The sequence below is a fragment of the Bombina bombina genome, chromosome 3 (genome assembly GCF_027579735.1).
Source record: "Bombina bombina isolate aBomBom1 chromosome 3, aBomBom1.pri, whole genome shotgun sequence".
In the NCBI taxonomy this organism is placed as follows: domain Eukaryota; kingdom Metazoa; phylum Chordata; class Amphibia; order Anura; family Bombinatoridae; genus Bombina; species Bombina bombina.
This window is the reverse complement of record NC_069501.1, coordinates 747,720,371-747,738,588: the sequence shown is the minus strand read 5'-3', so window position 1 is coordinate 747,738,588 and position 18,218 is coordinate 747,720,371. Positions and strand designations below refer to the sequence as shown.

Sequence of the window (18,218 nt, the reverse complement as noted above, 5' to 3'; positions counted from 1 at the left end):
ATGTTGGGGGGTGGTATTGTGTTTTTTTTTGCAGGCAAAAGAGCAGTTTTCTTTGGGGCATGCCCCACAAAAGGCCCTTTTAAGGGCTGGTAAGGTAAAAGAGCTTTGAACTTTTTTTAATTTAGAATAGGGTATGGAATTTTTTTATTTTGGGGGGCTTTATTATTTTATTAGGGGGCTTAGAATAGGTGTAATTAGCTTAAAAATCTTGTAATCTTTTTTTTATTTTTTGTTATTTAGTGTTTGTTTTTTTTTCTAATTTAGTTTAGTTTATTTAATTGTATTTTTAGATAGATATTTGTAGTTTCTTTAATTTATTGATAGTGTAGGTGTATTTGTAACTTAGGTTAGGATTTATTTTACAGGTAATTGGGTAATTATTTTAACTAGGTAGCTATTAAATAGTTAATAACTATTTAATAGCTATTATACCTAGTTAAAATAATTAACAATTTACCTGTAAAATAAATATAAACCCTAACATAGCTATAATGTAATTATTAATTATATTGTAGCTATCTTAGGGTTTATTTTATATTTAAGTATTTAGATTTAAATAGGAATATTTTAGTTTATAATATGAATTAGATTTATTTAATAATTTAGTTAGGGGTGTTAGGGTTAGAGTTAATATAGTTAATATAAATACTATAGTAACTATATTAACCCTAATATAATTATGGTTAATATAGTTAATATATATAATGTAATAACTATATTAACTATATTAACCCTAATATAATTAGGGTTAATATAGTTAATATAGCTGGCGGCGGTATAGGGGATTAGATTAGGGGTTAATAATTTTACAATAGATAGCGGCGGGGTAGGGGCTCACTTTAGGGGGTAGGTAAGGTAGATGGCGGTGGTGTTAGGGGCTCACTTTAGGGGGGTTATAGATTTAATATAGGTGGCGACGGTTTAGGGGTTAATACATATTTTATTGTTAGGATAGTGAGGGGGGATAGTGGATAGAGGGTTAGACGTGTCGGGCTATGTTAGGGAGGCGTGTTAGACAGTGCGGGTGATTTAGACTTTAGTCAGGTTTTGTAGGCGCCGGCAGTTTCTAACGTGCCGTAAGTCACTGGCGACGCCAGAAATTTGTACTTGCGCAGATTTCTGGACATCGCTGGTTTATCTGACTTACGGCACTTTAGCATCTGACGGCGCAGTATATGGGATAGCTCGAGTTGCGAGCTGAAACTGTGGACGACGCGGGTTCCCTCGCTTGCGCCACAAACTACGATCTATATCGGATCGCGCCCTTTGTATTGAGCTTTGGTGTTCCAGACAAATAAAAGATAAGGAAGCAAGTCTGTTTACACAAACTTAGAACATAATGAGATCTGATATCACCTTTAAGTTCAACCCATTGTAATAAGCTGTGGTTTCAAAGCACAAAATCAGCTACTTCATATACACAAATAAGCATGAAAATGGAATTTCTCAAATATTTTATACTCTGCAGTTGGAATAACAAGTCATTTAAAATACATTAATGGAAAAAATTTTTTACAGTGTACTGTCCCTTTAAGCAAAAGTTTTTTAACTTTAAAGTTAAACTAAATGTATTTTTGTGTGTTGTGTGTGTATGTTTGTGTATGTGTATGTGTGTAAAACTGTGCATGTGCATGTATGTTTGTGTCTGTGTGTAAAACTGTGCATGTGTATGTATGTTTGTGTGTGTGTGTGTGTGTGTGTAAAATTATGCATGTGTATGTATGTTTGTGTGTGTATGTGTGTGTGTGTGTAAAACTGTGCATGTGTATGTATGTTTGTGTGTGTGTGTGTGTAAAACTGTGCATGTGTATGTATGTTTGTGTGTTTAAAACTGTGCATGTGTGTGTATGTTTGTGTGTGTGTGTGTAAAACTGTGCATGTGTATGGATGTTTGTGTGTGTAAAACTGTGCATGTGTGTGTATGTTTGTGTGTAAAACTGTGCATGTGTGTGTATGTTTGCGTGTGTGTGTAAAACTGTGCATGTGTATGCATGTTTTTTTGTGTGTGTGTGTGTGTGTGTGTAAAATTATGCATGTGTATGTATGTTTGTGTGTGTGTGTAAAACTGTGCATGTGTATGTATGTTTTGTGTGTGTGTGTGTGTGTGTGTGTGTAAAATTATGCATGTGTATGTATGTTTGTATGTGTGTGTGTGTGTGTGTGTAAAACTGTGCATGTGTATGTATGTTTGTGTGTGTAAAACTGTGCATGTGTGTGTATGTTTGTGTGTGTGTGTAAAACTATGCATGTGTATGTATGTCTGTGTGTGTAATGTCTGTGTGTGTAAAACTGAGCATGTGTGTGTGTATGTTTGTGTGTGTGTGTGTGTGTGTGTGTGTAAAACTATGCATGTGTATGTATGTCTGTGTGTGTAAAACTGTGCATGTGTATGTCTGTGTGTGTGTGTAAAACTGTGCATGTGTATGTATGTTTGTGTGTGTGTAAAACTGTGCATATGTATGTATGTTTGTGTGTGTAAAACTGTGCATGTGTGTGTATGTTTGTGTGTGTGTGTGTGTAAAACTGTGCATGTGTGTGTATCTTTTTTTGTGTGTGTGTGTGTGTGTGTGTAAAACTATGCATGTGTATGTATGTTTGTGTGTGTGTGTAAAACTGTGCATGTGTATGTATGTTTGTGTGTGTGTAAAACTGTGCATATGTATGTATGTTTGTGTGTGTAAAACTGTGCATGTGTGTGTATGTTTGTGTGTGTGTGTGTGTGTGTGTGTGTGTGTGTGTGTGTAAAACTGTGCATGTGTGTGTATGTTTTTTTGTGTGTGTGTGTGTGTGTGTGTGTGTGTGTAAAATTATGCATGTGTATGTATGTTTGTGTGTGTGTGTGTGTAAAACTGTGCATGTGTATGTATGTTTGTGTGTGTGTGTGTGTGTGTGTGTGTGTGTAAAATTATGCATGTGTATGTATGTTTGTATGTGTGTGTGTAAAATTATGCATGTGTATGTATGTTTGTATGTGTGTGTGTGTGTGTGTGTAAAACTGTGCATGTGCATGCATGTTTGTGTGTGTAAAACCGTGCATGTGTTTGTATGTTTGTGTGCGTGTGTAAAACTGTGCATGTGTGTGTATGTTTGTGTGCGTGTAAAACTGTGCATGTGTGTGTATGTTTGTGTGTGTGTGTGTAAAACTGTGCATGTGTGTGTTTGTGTGTGTGTGTAAAACTGTGTATGTGTGTGTGTGTGTGTAAAGATGTGCATGTGTATGTATGTTTGTGTGTGTAAAACTGTGCATGTGTGTGTATGTTTGTGTGTGTGTGTGTAAAACTGTGCATGTGTATGTATGGTTTTTTGTGTGTGTGTGTGTGTGTGTAAAATTATGCATGTGTATGTATGTTTGTGTGTGTGTGTAAAACTGTGCATGTGTATGTATGTTTGTGTGTGTAAAACTGTGCATGTGTGTGTATGTGTAAAACTGTGCATGTGTATGTATGTTTTTTTGTGTGTGTGTGTGTGTAAAATTATGCATGTGTATGTATGTTTGTGTGTGTGTGTAAAACTGTGCATGTGTATGTATGTTTGTGTGTGTGTGTGTGTAAAATTATGCATGTGTATGTATGTTTGTATGTGTGTGTGTGTAAAACTGTGCATGTGTATGTATGTTTGTGTGTGTAAAACTGTGCATGTGTGTGTATGTTTGTGTGTGTAAAACTGTGCATGTGTGTGTATGTTTGTGTGTGTGTGTGTGTGTGTGTAAAACTGTGCATGTGTATGTATGTTTGTGTGTGTAAAACTGTGCATGTGTGTGTATGTTTGTGTGTGTGTGTGTAAAACTGTGCATGTGTGTGTATGTTTGTATGCGTGTAAAACTGTGCATGTGTGTGTGTAAAATTGATACCTATGTTGCTACTGTTTATTTACTGATGGGGCACCTCAAACATAAAAAGGTAATTTTATTCACATTTATTTAAAACTGTTCATATATACTGGGGCACTGTTGCTAGGTAATGAGTGTAAATGTGATAGAAAAATGGAAGCAAACTACTAAAGCTACACTTTCTTTTTTTACTTACACAAAAAAAGAAGTTCTGCTTTTTGGTGTAGTGCATTTATTTTAGCACTGACCATGGTATATTGTCTTAAATTCCCCTTTGAAGGATATAAACATCAACTCAAGATACATTTTGCCAAAACAAGGGTTTCTGCTTCTTCTTTTATTAGAAAGCTGCTTCTTGAAGAGATGTTCCAGTGACATTGTCAATGCAGCCAATTAAATTTTAATGTTATAAAAAAATATTCTTTAATTGTTGATTAAATCAAAGAAAATAAACAAATATTAATTGGTAATTACAAACGTATGGTAAATTACATTAAATATTTATTACCTTGCTTGTTCAAAAAATTGCCTCGACTTTTTGTTGGCAAAGGAATACAGATTTTCTTGGGAATTTCAATCTGATGAGGCGTGCTTATTTCAACATCATACTCAATAACATTAGTTTTATTGGTAAAAGAAGAAGCGCTGGGTGGCTGTAAATTAAAAAAAAATATATATATATAATTTAATGCTTTTGGTAAATAATAACTTTAAAGGGACATGTTGAAAAATATCTAAATTTTATTTAAACATCAGTGTGTGTATGGAAAACTATAAATCAATGACCATAAAATGTTACAAGATGGAAATTGATATCATCTCACTCTGCAGAAAAAAACAGGTGTAATATATTTTAGTGCTAAATCTATATGATATAACAATATAGAACATGTAATTTTTCCTCTATCATGGCCCTTTAAGCATTTTATATTACAATCTCAAAGTGTTTGTTGCCCCTTTAAGGCAAAAGACACAATGGTTTCTTGTGACCCATAGCTACAGACTGTATCTTCTTCCTGGGCAACAGATCTTAACACCTTAGGCTCAGACATATGCAAGGCAGTAGTGTTATCATCCATGCATAACTTGTGGGTTATCAGCCTTTCAAAGTAAGAGTTACTTGGTTCCTGTCCATAAGTTGGGAGGCAGATCCAATCTCTTCTTAGTGAATGCTCATATAATATTTGGAACACAATTGAACAAGTTTTGTTTATTTGTTATACATTGAGCAAATAAAAGAAAGATAAAGTCTACATAAAAATGTTAGTCAAAATGGGTGGTTGCAAACACAGCTACAAAAGAAGGGATCTAGTACCATACTTTGGTCAAACATTTTTACACTGTTTATCGAATAAGTAAAAGGAATATGTTGTGCTTTAACTAATTCCTCATATCAGTGATAAACACATATGTGTGTATAAGTATCAAAATGGTTTGGAGCAAACATTTATCTAGTTTGTCCTATTTGGTTGCTAATTTACATTATTCTGTGGACATATATCTCTCTGACATAGTATATAACAAATATATTGCTGCAGTAACTCAGTTACTGGAATATACTGTACACAATACTAGGTGATTTAATTTCTCATTTTCTATTTACTAACTATCCCATTAATGAAATGTTACACATTATAATGTCATCTGCCTATGGATTCAATTTGCCAGAAATATTTTACATCTTTTTTTTAAATTATTTTTTGTTTTTTTTTTATGCTTAAAGGGATACTAAACCCAATTTTTTTATTTCATGATTCAGATAGAGCATGAGATTTTAAGCACATTTCTAATTTACTCCTATTATCAATTTTTCTTTGTTCTTATGCTATCTTGATTTGAAAAAGCAGTACTGTAAGCTTTAGAGCCAGACCATTTTTTGTTCAGCACATGGGTAGCACTTGCTGATTTGTGGCTAAATGTAGCAAACCAATCAGCAGCTCTACCAAGGTGCTGAACTAAAAAAATGGGCCGGCTCCTAACCTTTTATTACTGCTTTTTCAAATCAAGATAACATGAGAACAAAGAAAAATTGATAATAGGAGCAAATTAGAAAGTTGCTTAAAAGTGCATGCTCTATCTGAATCATGAAAGAAAAAATGATGGGTTAGTATCCCTTTAATAGTACAGACGGAATATGACCATTCTTAGAATATTTAAAATGACATTGAATTTGAGCTGACGTGAAAGCAAAAGAGTTATGTCCAGTATTTCAAACCAAATTTCTGGTCTGACCTTTAGCTATGCTGTTTATATTCTAGAAAGGAATACATATATTTTAAACATGGGACATATTAATCTATTTGAACCCTAAATTATTTTAGCAAAGGGTAAGATAGTTGAGTTTTTCTACAAATGTAAGTCATTGACAGACTTTGAAGGCATACAAGGACAGCCTTTACAGTCATTGGAGTCCAGAAACAATAGCTTAACAAAAGCTGCTGAACAATTTAGAATAATATTGGCAGCTAAATGTTCAGTTCATGTAATATGTCCCTTGGTAAAAAAAAACCCCAAAACAAATAGCTAGATTTCAATGCCATTCTGTTGAACAATAGGTACTCCTAAATGAAGTCTTGAGTGGAAGGGAACATTCTTTATTGCTAACATTTACTGGAGGAACACATTTCATATAATTTTTCTCTTTGACAGCAGACATTTGTGCTACTTGCCAGAAGACAAAATAAAATCAAAATCAAATATAGTATATAGAAATCATACAATAGTATAGATTTACAAATTGCTATTGAACAGTGACAAAAGTGGTTTCAAATGAGTTATGTTAACAACATATTCAAGGTTGTTTTAACTGGGGGGAAAAGGAGAAAGAGAAGAAAAACTCATTATTCCTTTTTGTTTAATTTGCTATTTTCTTTTATATGTAATCTTATATAGATTTCTTAAAGCTTATGAAGTTATAATAACCTGGTCATTTTATATTTTATAGAGTACATAATCATGATAATGAAATATTATGTATAAAACACTTTGTATAATCACTGCATTAGGGAATGTGAAAGAACGGCATACACCTGCAGTTAACAGTGTAAGTACAGGGAAAGAACAACGTCTTACAAGATGCTCTAGGGTTGCTTTCACTGGGAACTTTTCTATAGTACTTATTCCACTGGTGTTAAGTTTTAGTTACAAGAATAATTTGACTTCAAAAGAATAACATATTATTCAACTATGATTAGCAGCAGCCGTTATGCATTTAAATGAACTCCTTGGATACCCTAGAGCAGGGGTCATCAACCTTGGCTCCCCAGAAGTTTTGAAACTACATTTCCCATGATCCTCAGCCAGCTTCAAGTGTATGAACATGGATCATGGGAAATATAGTTCCAAAACCTCTGGAGAGCCAAGGTTGCTCACCCCTGCCCTAGAGGGCTGAAATGTATTGTTAAAGGGACAGTAAATGCAAGACATTTCTGCCCTTTTGCAATAGAATAACATATCTGCCAAGTCTAACATTTTTAACAAATTAACGTCTTATTTGCTGCAATTAGTTTTCAATAGCCAAACTCTACCCACCGCTCACTTCATTTGGAGGAGCCAATACTTCCTTGAGTCTGCAACTGACAAGGCTAGCAATGGTCATATTGTTAGTATAATGTGCATTGTTTTGCAAGTGTTATCTGTTATATATGTAGCATGGTTAGCCATTTCAAACTCTGAGAATTAGAAAAGCCACAATTTTCAGAGCTAAATTACACGAAACGGGCAAATTAAATAATGAAAGGATATTGCAAAGTTGTTTTACTATGCAAAACTAAACAGTTTACATTAAAATCTATTTTATGCAGACTGAATTAAGTAAATATTTACCTTAACTGTATTTTGTTCTAATGCTGCCATTGCAACTCTGACACTGCTGCTCTCCAGTGTTCCTGTGACCTTTCTTTGAGTGTATTCCAAATCAGTCATCTGCAGCTGAGCCGCAACTGCCAACGCCTTCTCTTTTGCTTCATTGACCAATGAAATTTTAAGATTTTCCCTCAGAATATCATTATGTGCACATTTTAAACGAATATGATTTTTGGATTTACCTAAAGGGAAATAAAATGTATAAGTTACAATAATCATGTTTCATTTTTGTTTCAGGAGGAGAAAGAATTACATGGTGAGACAGTGTACACTAGTATATCAACCACAACGATGGAGTGTAGTGAGCAAACAAACAAAAAATAATACAACCAAATACAATTATGTTTTGTTGACTTTAGTTACATTTTAGTAGAGGCTTTCTACTAATGTATAAGAATTATGATTAACCTGCAGATTAGCATATTCTTCTCCAAACATTAGTTTATATTCCAAGTGACTGTCTACATTGTTTTAAAGTTCAAAAGCATTCTAATCCGAGAGTAAACAAGTGTTTCACATGTTTTTAATTATTATTTATTTTACTGTATACTACATATACTCTATATTACACATTACAATCAAAGAATTCTACATCAGTATCCCAACCAGATTAAAAAAATAATTTCTTTGCACCTAGATTTAGAGTTTTGCGTTAGAAGGGGTGCGTTAGCTACGCGTGTTTTTTTCCCCCCCGCACCTTTTAAACAACGCTGGTATTTAGAGTTCTCTGAAGGGCTGCGTTAGGCTCCAAAAAGGGAGCGTAGAGCATAATTTACCGCCACTTCAACTCTAAATACCAGCGTTGCTTACGGACGCGGCCAGCCTCAAAAACGTGCTCGTGCATGATTCCCCCATAGGAAACAATGGGGCAGTTTGAGCTGAAAAAAAACCTAACACCTGCAAAAAAGCAGTGTTCAGCTCCTAACGCAGCCCCATTGTTTCCTATGGGGAAACACTTCCTAAGTCTGCACCTAACACCCTAACATTAACCCCGAGTCTAAACACCCCTAACCTTACACTGATTAACCCCTAATCTGCCGCCCCTGCTATCGCTGACCTCTGCATTACACTATTAACCCCTAATCTGCCGCTCCGGACACCATCGCAACCTACATTATAGCTATGTACCCCTAATCTGCTGCCCCTAACATCGCCGACCCTTATATTATATTTATTAACCCCTAATCTGCCGCCCCCAACGTCGCCGCTACCTTACCTACAATTATTAACCCCTAATCTGCCGACCGGACCTCGCCGCTGCTCTAATAAATGTATTAACCCCTAAAGCTAAGTCTAACCCTAACACCCCCCCTAAGTTAAATATAATTTAAATCTAACTAAATAAAATAAATCTTATTAAATAAATTATTCCTATTTAAAGCTAAATACTTACCTGTAAAATAAACCCTAATATAGCTACAATATAACGAAAAATTATATTGTAGCTATTTTAGGATTTATATTTATTTTACAGGCAACTTTGTATTTATTTTAACTAGGTACAATAGCTATTAAATAGTTATTTACTATTTAATAGCTACCTAGTTAAAATAATTACAAAATTACCTGTAAAATAAATCCTAACCTAAGTTACAATTAAACCTAACACTACACTATCAATAAATAAATTAACTAAACTACCTACAATTATCTACAATTAAATCAACTAAACTAAATTACCAAAAATAAACATTAATTACAAAAAATAAAAAAAGATTACAAGAATTTTAAACTAATTACACCTACTCTAAGCCCCCTAAAAAAATAACAATTATTCTAAAATAAAAAGTTAACAGCTCTTTTACCTTACCAGCCCTTAAAAGGGCCTTTTGCGGGGCATGCCCCAAAGTAAACAGCTCTTTTGCATTTAAAACATACAATACCCCCCCAACATTACAACCCACCACCCACATACCCCTAATCTAACCCAAATCCCCCTTAAAAAACCTAACACTAAGCCCCTGAAGATCTCCCTACCTTATCTTCACCACGCCGGGTATCACCGATCCGTCCAGAAGAGGCTCCGAAGTCTTCATCCTGTCCGGCAAGAAGAGGTCCAGAAGAGGCTCCAAAGTCTTCATCCTATCTGGCAAGAAGAGGACATCCGGACCGGTAGACATCTTCATCCAGGTGGCGTCTTCTATCTTCATTGATCCGGCGCGGAGCGGGACCATCTTGAAGCAGCCGACGCAAATCCATCCTCTTCTTCCAGCGACTCCCGACGAATGAAGGTTCCTTTAAGGGACGTCATCCAAGATGGCGTTCCTCGAATTCCGATTGGCTGATAGGATTCTATCAGCCAATCGGAATTAAGGTAGGAAAAATCTGATTGGCTGATTGAATCAGCCAATCAGATTCAAGTTCAATCGGATTGGCTGATCCAATCAGCCAATCAGATTGAGCTCGCATTCTATTGGCTGATCGGAACAGCCAATAGAATGCAAGCTCAATCTGATTGGCTGATTGGATCAGCCAATCGGATTGAACTTGAATCTGATTGGCAGATTCAATCAGCCAATCAGATTTTTCCTACCTTAATTCCGATTGTCTGATAGAATCCTATCAGCCAATCGGAATTCGAGGGATGCCATCTTGGATGACATCCCTTAAAGGAACCTTCATTCGTCTGGAGTCGCTGGTAGAAGAGGATGGATCCGCGTTGGCTGCTTCAAGATGGTCCCGCTCCGCGCCGGATGGATGAAGATAGAAGACACCGCCTGGATGAAGATGTCTACCGGTCCGGATGTCCTCTTCTTGTCGGATAGGATGAAGACTTCGGAGCCTCTTCTGGACCTCTTCTTGCCAGATAGGATGAAGACTTCAGACCCTCTTCTGGACGGATCGGTGATACCCGGCGTGGTGAAGATAAGGTAGGGAGATCTTCAGGGGCTTAGTGTTAGGTTTTTTTTTTTTTTTTTAAATATTTTTTATTGAGGTTCTTTTCAAAACATACAATTAATAGTTGCCAAAACATACATACAAAAGAATGCAAATTGTTACAGGTAGGCTACATAAACAAGTGAAGAAAATGGACAGTATGATTAAATGGCACATTACACTGTCAGTACAGGCGATGGGTACATAACAAACTGTAAACCCACCTAATGATTATAGTGGCCGCTCTTGGACCACACAATTATAGTTAACATAGTGTAAGGTAAGTAACCTTTGATGTGAAGGGGCCACTCATGGACCCCAAGTGAAGGACCTCTTATTTTTTATTTTTTGTGATACTATATTTCTGATGAACATTTTAACAAGGTAGGATAACACTTAAAGATTGTTGGTATGGCTCTGCCTGAAGTATAAATGCAATATAACATTAAAGTATTACGAAAATACTGAATGGGAAATGTAACTGCTTTAAACTTTGGTGATTATAGCTACATAAAATATTAGAGTTGAAAAAGTAAGAGGGAATTATATGTGAGGTTGTCCCAAGGAAGGGGTCTCCACCACCAAGCTAAATGAGGAGATAGATAATATTCAGCCAGAGTCTAAAATGGCAAAACACACCCAGACCATGTTCCAGGGTAAATATACACCCATATTGACAGTTTATAAATGATTACTAGTAACCAGAAAAAGTGAAGAGATAAATAGATGTCCCGCTACCTCGGCCGCTGGGAACAAGACATCATCTTAAAATGGTTCACTAAGGTATTATGGGTGTAAGCAGGGTTCAAAGGTTGTAATGTGGTCTAACGCATAAATGAATAGGTAGCTAAATACCCTCTCTATATAAAAGCAAGAACGGAGCATATAGGTAATATAACGTTTATGAAGTGTACATACTGCTGAGTATTGAAAAATGATTAAAAAAAAAAAAAAAAAAACACAAACAGCTAGGGGCCATGTAAATAGGAAATGTGTGCTCCTTAGATAATTATATGAGCATTTCAGGCAACCAGATCAAACACACATGAAATATAAAACATCATGGCTATAGGATTAAATACCCATGCGATTAGTTCCTATCATGGTACACTGATCCTGAGATCCCCTGACATGGAGTACATACTATTATGTCGTCACAAAACTTACTATTGTTCAAATGGAGATTCAGTAGCGTTATATAAAGATAACAGGGTACATGATACATCATAAGTTCCTACTATATCACTGAATTAAACCCCCCTATAAAAACAGTATATATGATTATACTGTCATGTGACATGAAAATGTATAAAGGGGTAGCCTAGGTAGCTACAACTGCAGGGATAAATGACTCAGCGATGTTAAATCAGGGCCCCCTGGTGAACACAGATTATTATAAACAAGTAGATGGATGCAGGACACAAGGTGTTGCTAGGCACGAAATATTTGGTGTGTCATAGGTAATTAAAACTTTGAAGGATATGCCACAAGTCCCTGGAGTGGTCTCGTATGGAGTACTGGTATATAAACTATAATAAGAGGGGAACCATGACCCCACTCTCACATTAGAACAGTCGTCCACTATATGAAATAAAACTTATCTAGGATATCTGGTATACCATGTGCTAAACACTGTATCGCCAAATGGGGGAAATATTGACTCTTAACCTTGGTAATATCAAACGATAGTGTTCCAACATAAACATGACCAAAATATATACACCATTATCCATAGCATTATGACCACTGTTATCCGTCACAACTCCAGCTAAATTGCAGCAAGGCCACCTAAAAATGAGTGCAATGATCATGGAGTCCACATTGAAATAGAATTGGTCAGCTTGCTCCAGCTACCCTTGCTGCCAAAAAGGAAGAGGCCCAAATCAGACCGCCAGGATCCCATTGAGGTTGCAACGATACCGCAGAGACAAGGGTGCCAGGTGCGGTAAAGCATTGTGTTTCCTCCCGCCGTCTGCAGAAACTGTTAATGAGTTTACACATTGAAGAGCTTGTGGGCGATTGTTCAGTAGTCCTCTGCCGAGGTATGGTGAGTAATAGGCTCGCCGGTGTAATAGACACCCACACATCTGACTTGGTGTTGCAAACAGTCTTACTAGCGTCTAGCTGAACAGCTCTGTCGGCCACTCCAGTGGACACCGCTGTATTACTCCCCCGGTCTCTCATCAATGCAGTAGAAGTGGGTAGTGAGCTCCAGGAGTCCAGATTACCATTAAGAGAGACCTTGTTTTCCCAGTCTTGCGGCATAGGCTCCTCTCGTGTGACTGCATGGGGCGAATGATTAACCCCAGGATGGAAAGTGTTTTGTAAGATAGACTCGAATGTAGCATGATGTTCCTTCAGCAAACGGCTCAGCTCTTTCAGAATATCAGTAGCACAATCCATTATCTTCGATGCAGTTCTCTAATCAGGCAGATTATAGATGTGATGATTTGAGTTCAGCACTACGTGCTGCCTAACGACAAGGTTTAGGTGAACCTCGCCGGGGGGTAGATACAAGGCCTCAGCCTTAGGCTGTGCTCCGGGTGCTCATTAACATGATCATCTGAGAGGTGGTAAGCTCATCTAAAGCAGGATCTGTAGCGCTTCCAAAATCAGGCAATGTAGCATTTAAATGAGGCATTTGAAGTGCTATTTTAAGCAATACTGAGAGATAGGCTAGAGCAGAGTGGTAAAGTGCGACCTATCATGGCCGCCTCCCGGAAGTTCCCCCCAGTGTTAGGTTTTTTAAGGGGGGTTTGGGTTAGATTAGGGGTATGTAGGTGGTGGGTTGTAATGTTGGGGGGGTATTGTATGTTTTTTTAAAATGCAAAAGAGCTGTTTAATTTGGGGCATGCCCCGCAAAAGGCCCTTTTAAGGGCTGGTAAGGTAAAAGAGCTGTTAACTTTTTATTTTAGAATAGGGTAGGGCATTTTTTTTATTTTGGGGGGCTTTGTTATTTTTTTAGGGGGCTTAAAGTAGGTGTAATTAGTTTAAAATTCTTGTAATCTTTTTTAATTTTTTTTTAATTTAGTGTTTTGTTTTTTTTGTAATTTAGTTTAGTTGATTTAATTGTAGATAATTGTAGGTAGTTTATTTAATTAATTTATTGATAGTGTAGTGTTAGGTTTAATTGTAACTTAGGTTAGGATTTATTTTACAGGTAATTTTGTAATTATTTTAACTAGGTAGCTATTAAATAGTTAATAACTATTTAATAGCTATTGTACCTGGTTAAAATAAATACAAAGTTGCCTGTAAAATATTTATAAATCCTAAAATAGCTACAATATAATTATTCGTTATATTGTAGCTATATTAGGGTTTATTTTACAGGTAAGTATTTAGCTTTAAATAGGATTAATTTATTTAATAAGATTTATTTTATTTCGTTAGATTTAAATTATATTTAACTTAGGGGGGTGTTAGGGTTAAACTTAGCTTTAGGGGTTAATAAATTTATTATAGTAGCGGTGAGCTCCGGTCGGCAGATTAGGGGTTAATACTTTAAGTTAGATGTCAGCGATATTAGGGAGGGCACATTAGGGGTTAATACTATTTATTATAGTGGCGGCGAGGTCCGGTCGGCTGATTAGGGGTTAATAAGTGTAGGTAGGTAGCGGCGACGTTGGGGGTCAGATTAGTTAGTTAATAAATATTATGCAGGTGTCAGCGATGTTAGGGGCAGCACATTAGGGGTACATAGGGATAATGTAGGTTGCGGTGGTGTGCGGTCGGCAGATTAAGGGTTAAAAAATGTAATTATAGTGGCGGCGATGTGGGGGGGGGCCTCGGTTTAGGGGTACATAGGTAGTTTATGGGTGTTAGTGTACTTTAGAGCACAGTAGTTAAGAGCTTTATGAATCGGCGTTAGCCCATAAAGCTCTTAACGCCTGACTTTTTTCTGCAGCTGGAGTTTTGTCGTTAGAGTTCTAATGCTCACTTCAGCCAAGACTCTAAATACCAGCGTTAGGAAGATCCCATTGAAAAGCTAGGATACGCAATTGGCGTAAGGGGATCTGCGGTATGGAAAAGTCACGGCTGGAAAGTGAGCGTTAGACCCTTTCCTGACTGACTCTAAATACCAGCGGGCGGCCAAAACCAGCGTTAGGACCCCTTAAGGCTGGTTTGGATGGCTAACGCAGAACTCTAAATCTAGCCTTTAGTTTCTTTTCATGTGACTTTTGAACTTTTTTGTTTTAACAGCTTTGCTTCTTGAAACCCTATTTTTGGAGTGTTTCAAGCTTAATATCTTTTTTTTTTATTTTGTATTGTTTTTGTATTTTGTTTTTTTGTTTGTTTTAAAAATCTTTAAGCTTTCTGCTTGTTCAGTTCACATGTAATAAACACAATGGTTTCTAGGTCAAATAAAAAAATCTATATCTCAAATCCTACTTCTAAACTCTAAAAGTTGTAAACAAAAAAGTATTTGGAATTTCATGAAATGTTGTTCTGATCATAGAATTATATGAAACTGTTAACTGCAAATGTCATAAATTCATATGATTGGGTAAGTGTTATATTGGACAGCTTAAATGATTCAAACAGCAGTGCTTCAAACAAAAAAACAACTGAGTTGAATACAAATATTTTACACAACACATTTGAAAGAATTGGCATGGGGACCAGTATTGTACAAGTGAATAATATATTTAATAGTATCATACTTTATATAATGTTGTTAATTATTCAGCTATTTATTTTCATGTGCTCAGAGTACATTGGCTGGCCTAGTTGTATTGTAGCAAACAGCCCCTTGAGAATTGTAAATATTTTATAGCAATAATTTCCTGCAATGCCATTTTGACTTGCCTAGTCACATTTTTTTGTAATTATATTTGTGTGTGTGTGTATGTATATGTGTGTGTATATGTATGTGTGTGTTTGTATGAATGTATAAATTTGTGTGTGTTTGTCTGTGTGTATGTATATGTATGTGTGTGTGTATGAATGTAAAAATGAGTGTGTGTATGTATGTGTGTGTGTCTGTGTGTGCATGTGTGTGTCTGTGTGTATGTATATGTATGTGTGTGTGTATGCCTGTGTATGTGTGTATAAATATATAAATGTGTGTGTGTATGCGTGTGTGTCTGTGTGTGTGTATGTATGTGTGTGTGTCTGTGTGTGTATGTGTGTGTCTGTGTGTATGTATATGTATGTGTGTGTATGAATGTATGCATTTGTGTGTGTGTGTATGTATGTGTGCGTGTCTGTGTGTGCATGTTTGTGTCTGAGTGTATGTATATGTATGTGTGTCTGTGTATGTGTGTACGAATAAATTTGTGTGTGTGTGTCTGTGTATGTGTGTGTGTCTGTGTGTATGTATATGTATGTGTGTGTGTGTATGTCTGTGTATGTGTGTGTCTGTGTCTGTGCGTCTGTGTCTGTGTGTAAGATGGATGAGTAAAAAAAAAATGTCCTATCTTTTACACTGAGTGGACTAGTAACTTTTTTCCCTGGGCAAATAACTTTTAACCAATGACAAGTAAACTATAATGATATTTTCCTCCCCTGTATATATATATCATATAATATATATCCTTAAAGGAACAGTAAAGTCAAAATTAAACTTTCATGATTCGGAAAGACCATGCAATTTTAAACAACTTTCAAATTTAATTTTGTTATCAAATTTGCTTTGTTCTCTTGGTATCTTTTATTGAAGACTAAAACTATGTAGGCTTGTAAGAGCTTAGGACTGTGCATGTGTCTTTAGTACGCTATGGCAGCAGTGTTTTGAAGCATTGTATAACAAAGCTACAAATAATAAATAATTAACTGTAGCGCTCAAGTTATTTTTTTGGCTTTTTGCGGGCGTCAGAAATATACGTGTATTACAAGTGTAAAGCAAGTGAGCTTGCATGAGCACATTCACGATTTTCATTCATCAGGTTAACTTGAGAGCTTGCATAAAGGATAGGAGAAGAAAAGAAAAGGTGCATTAAACACAACAAAACAGTTAAAAATACAGTTACACTCATATAAACATTGTCTGATAAAAAAAATATTTAAAAAAATATTAAAAATGTTATAAGGGCTCAAAGAAAGAGGGTATAAGGTGTTTGAAAAAAAGGGCTGCAAAGGGCTTTAACATATATAGGCATACATAGACATGTCTAAATAAATAAATATATATATATGTATTTTTGTGTTTTACTGTATATGTACGGTATATATTTCACATTCCAATGTTCTACACTTACAGAATAATGTACTTTTTATTGTAAATACATATCTCTATATATCTATATGTACCTATACCTGTATATCTCTTCCTATAGACATATAGGTTTAGATATGTATTTTACATTAACATTGTCAGGTAAATATAGAAATAAATATTTAATAATAAAAAGTACATTATTTTCTATGCAATAAATGTAGAAATGTAAAATATAATTTACGAGCATCGGGGTTTGCGATTTAGGTCTAACGCGGTCAGGTTATTGCACATGAAGAATTGCTAACTTCATGTTATTGAAATATAGAATATTAAAAAAATATTAAATAATTATTACAAATTATTATACATAATGAAATATATATACGTATATATATATATTCTATCAATTATTTAGATTTTCATATGTAATATTTTAATAAAACACATTGACGTTAGCATTAGCAATTCTTAATGTTTGCTAACCCGACTGCATTGGTCGTTAATCATATTTTACATTCATGTGTCCTTCACAAAGAAAATAATGTATTTTTTATTATTAAATATGTATTTCTATATATATCCGATAATCTTAAAGGGACATGAAATCCAATTTTCTTTTCTTTCATGATTCAGATTGAGCATACAATTTTAAACAATTTAGCAATTTACTGTAATTATCAATTTTGCTTTATTCTCTTGGTATCCTTTATAGAAGGATCAGCAGTGCACTGCTAGGAGCTAGCTGATAGCTACAGTAAGCCAATGATAAGAGGTATATATGTGCAATCACCAATCAGCAGCTAGCTCATATGTCCTGAGCCTACCTAAGTACGCTTTTCAACAAAGGATATCAAAAGAAGGAAGCATATTAGCTCATAGAAGTAAATTGGAAAGTTGCTTAAAATTGTATGCTCTGTCTGAATCTGCAAGGAAAATGTTTGGGTCTCATGTCCCTTTACACCTCTTAGCCAATAGCCAGAATTATGCCGGATAGCTAGCATACTATTGATTAAGATCACTTCAGTGATAAAATAGCGTCCTGCCGTTGGCAGCCTGAGGCAATCAGCGCATCAAACTATGCAGACAAATAAAGGAACTTTCAGCATGAAGTATTTTATAGGTCATTACTGAAAGTCCCTTTATTTGTTACATTGTTAAATCCTAGCGTTTCACAAATGCTATAATTTACTATCACTTAAAACTTTGTATAAAAAAAAAAGTCCTTAAAAAACAGAAACACACATTATAGTGACTATTTTGTCTAGATGAAACAAACACTCAAACTGAATTTTTACAATTGTCATTTTATCTACAATACAAAATCCGGTATCTCAGATAACTCTACCACAGCAAGAAAAATTAATAAAAGGAGCCCGGTATTTGAACAAGAGGGTGATTTTTTTAATTAATGTTTATTTAATGAATCTTAATTAAGAATAGGGACTAATTTATTTTTTTCAGTAGATTGGCCTTGTTTTAGCATTATAG

At 35.4% G+C, this 18,218-nt stretch overlaps 1 protein-coding gene across 1 annotated transcript in view; it reads right to left on the bottom strand.

Annotated features, from left to right (window-relative positions):
* CFAP47 (cilia and flagella associated protein 47) overlaps window positions 1–18,218 on the bottom strand; it is an 801,982-nt gene that overhangs the window by 348,853 nt on the left and 434,911 nt on the right. The window contains 1 exon segment of the mRNA XM_053705439.1: window positions 7,655–7,875. Coding sequence (XP_053561414.1) covers window positions 7,655–7,875 — 221 coding nt within the window.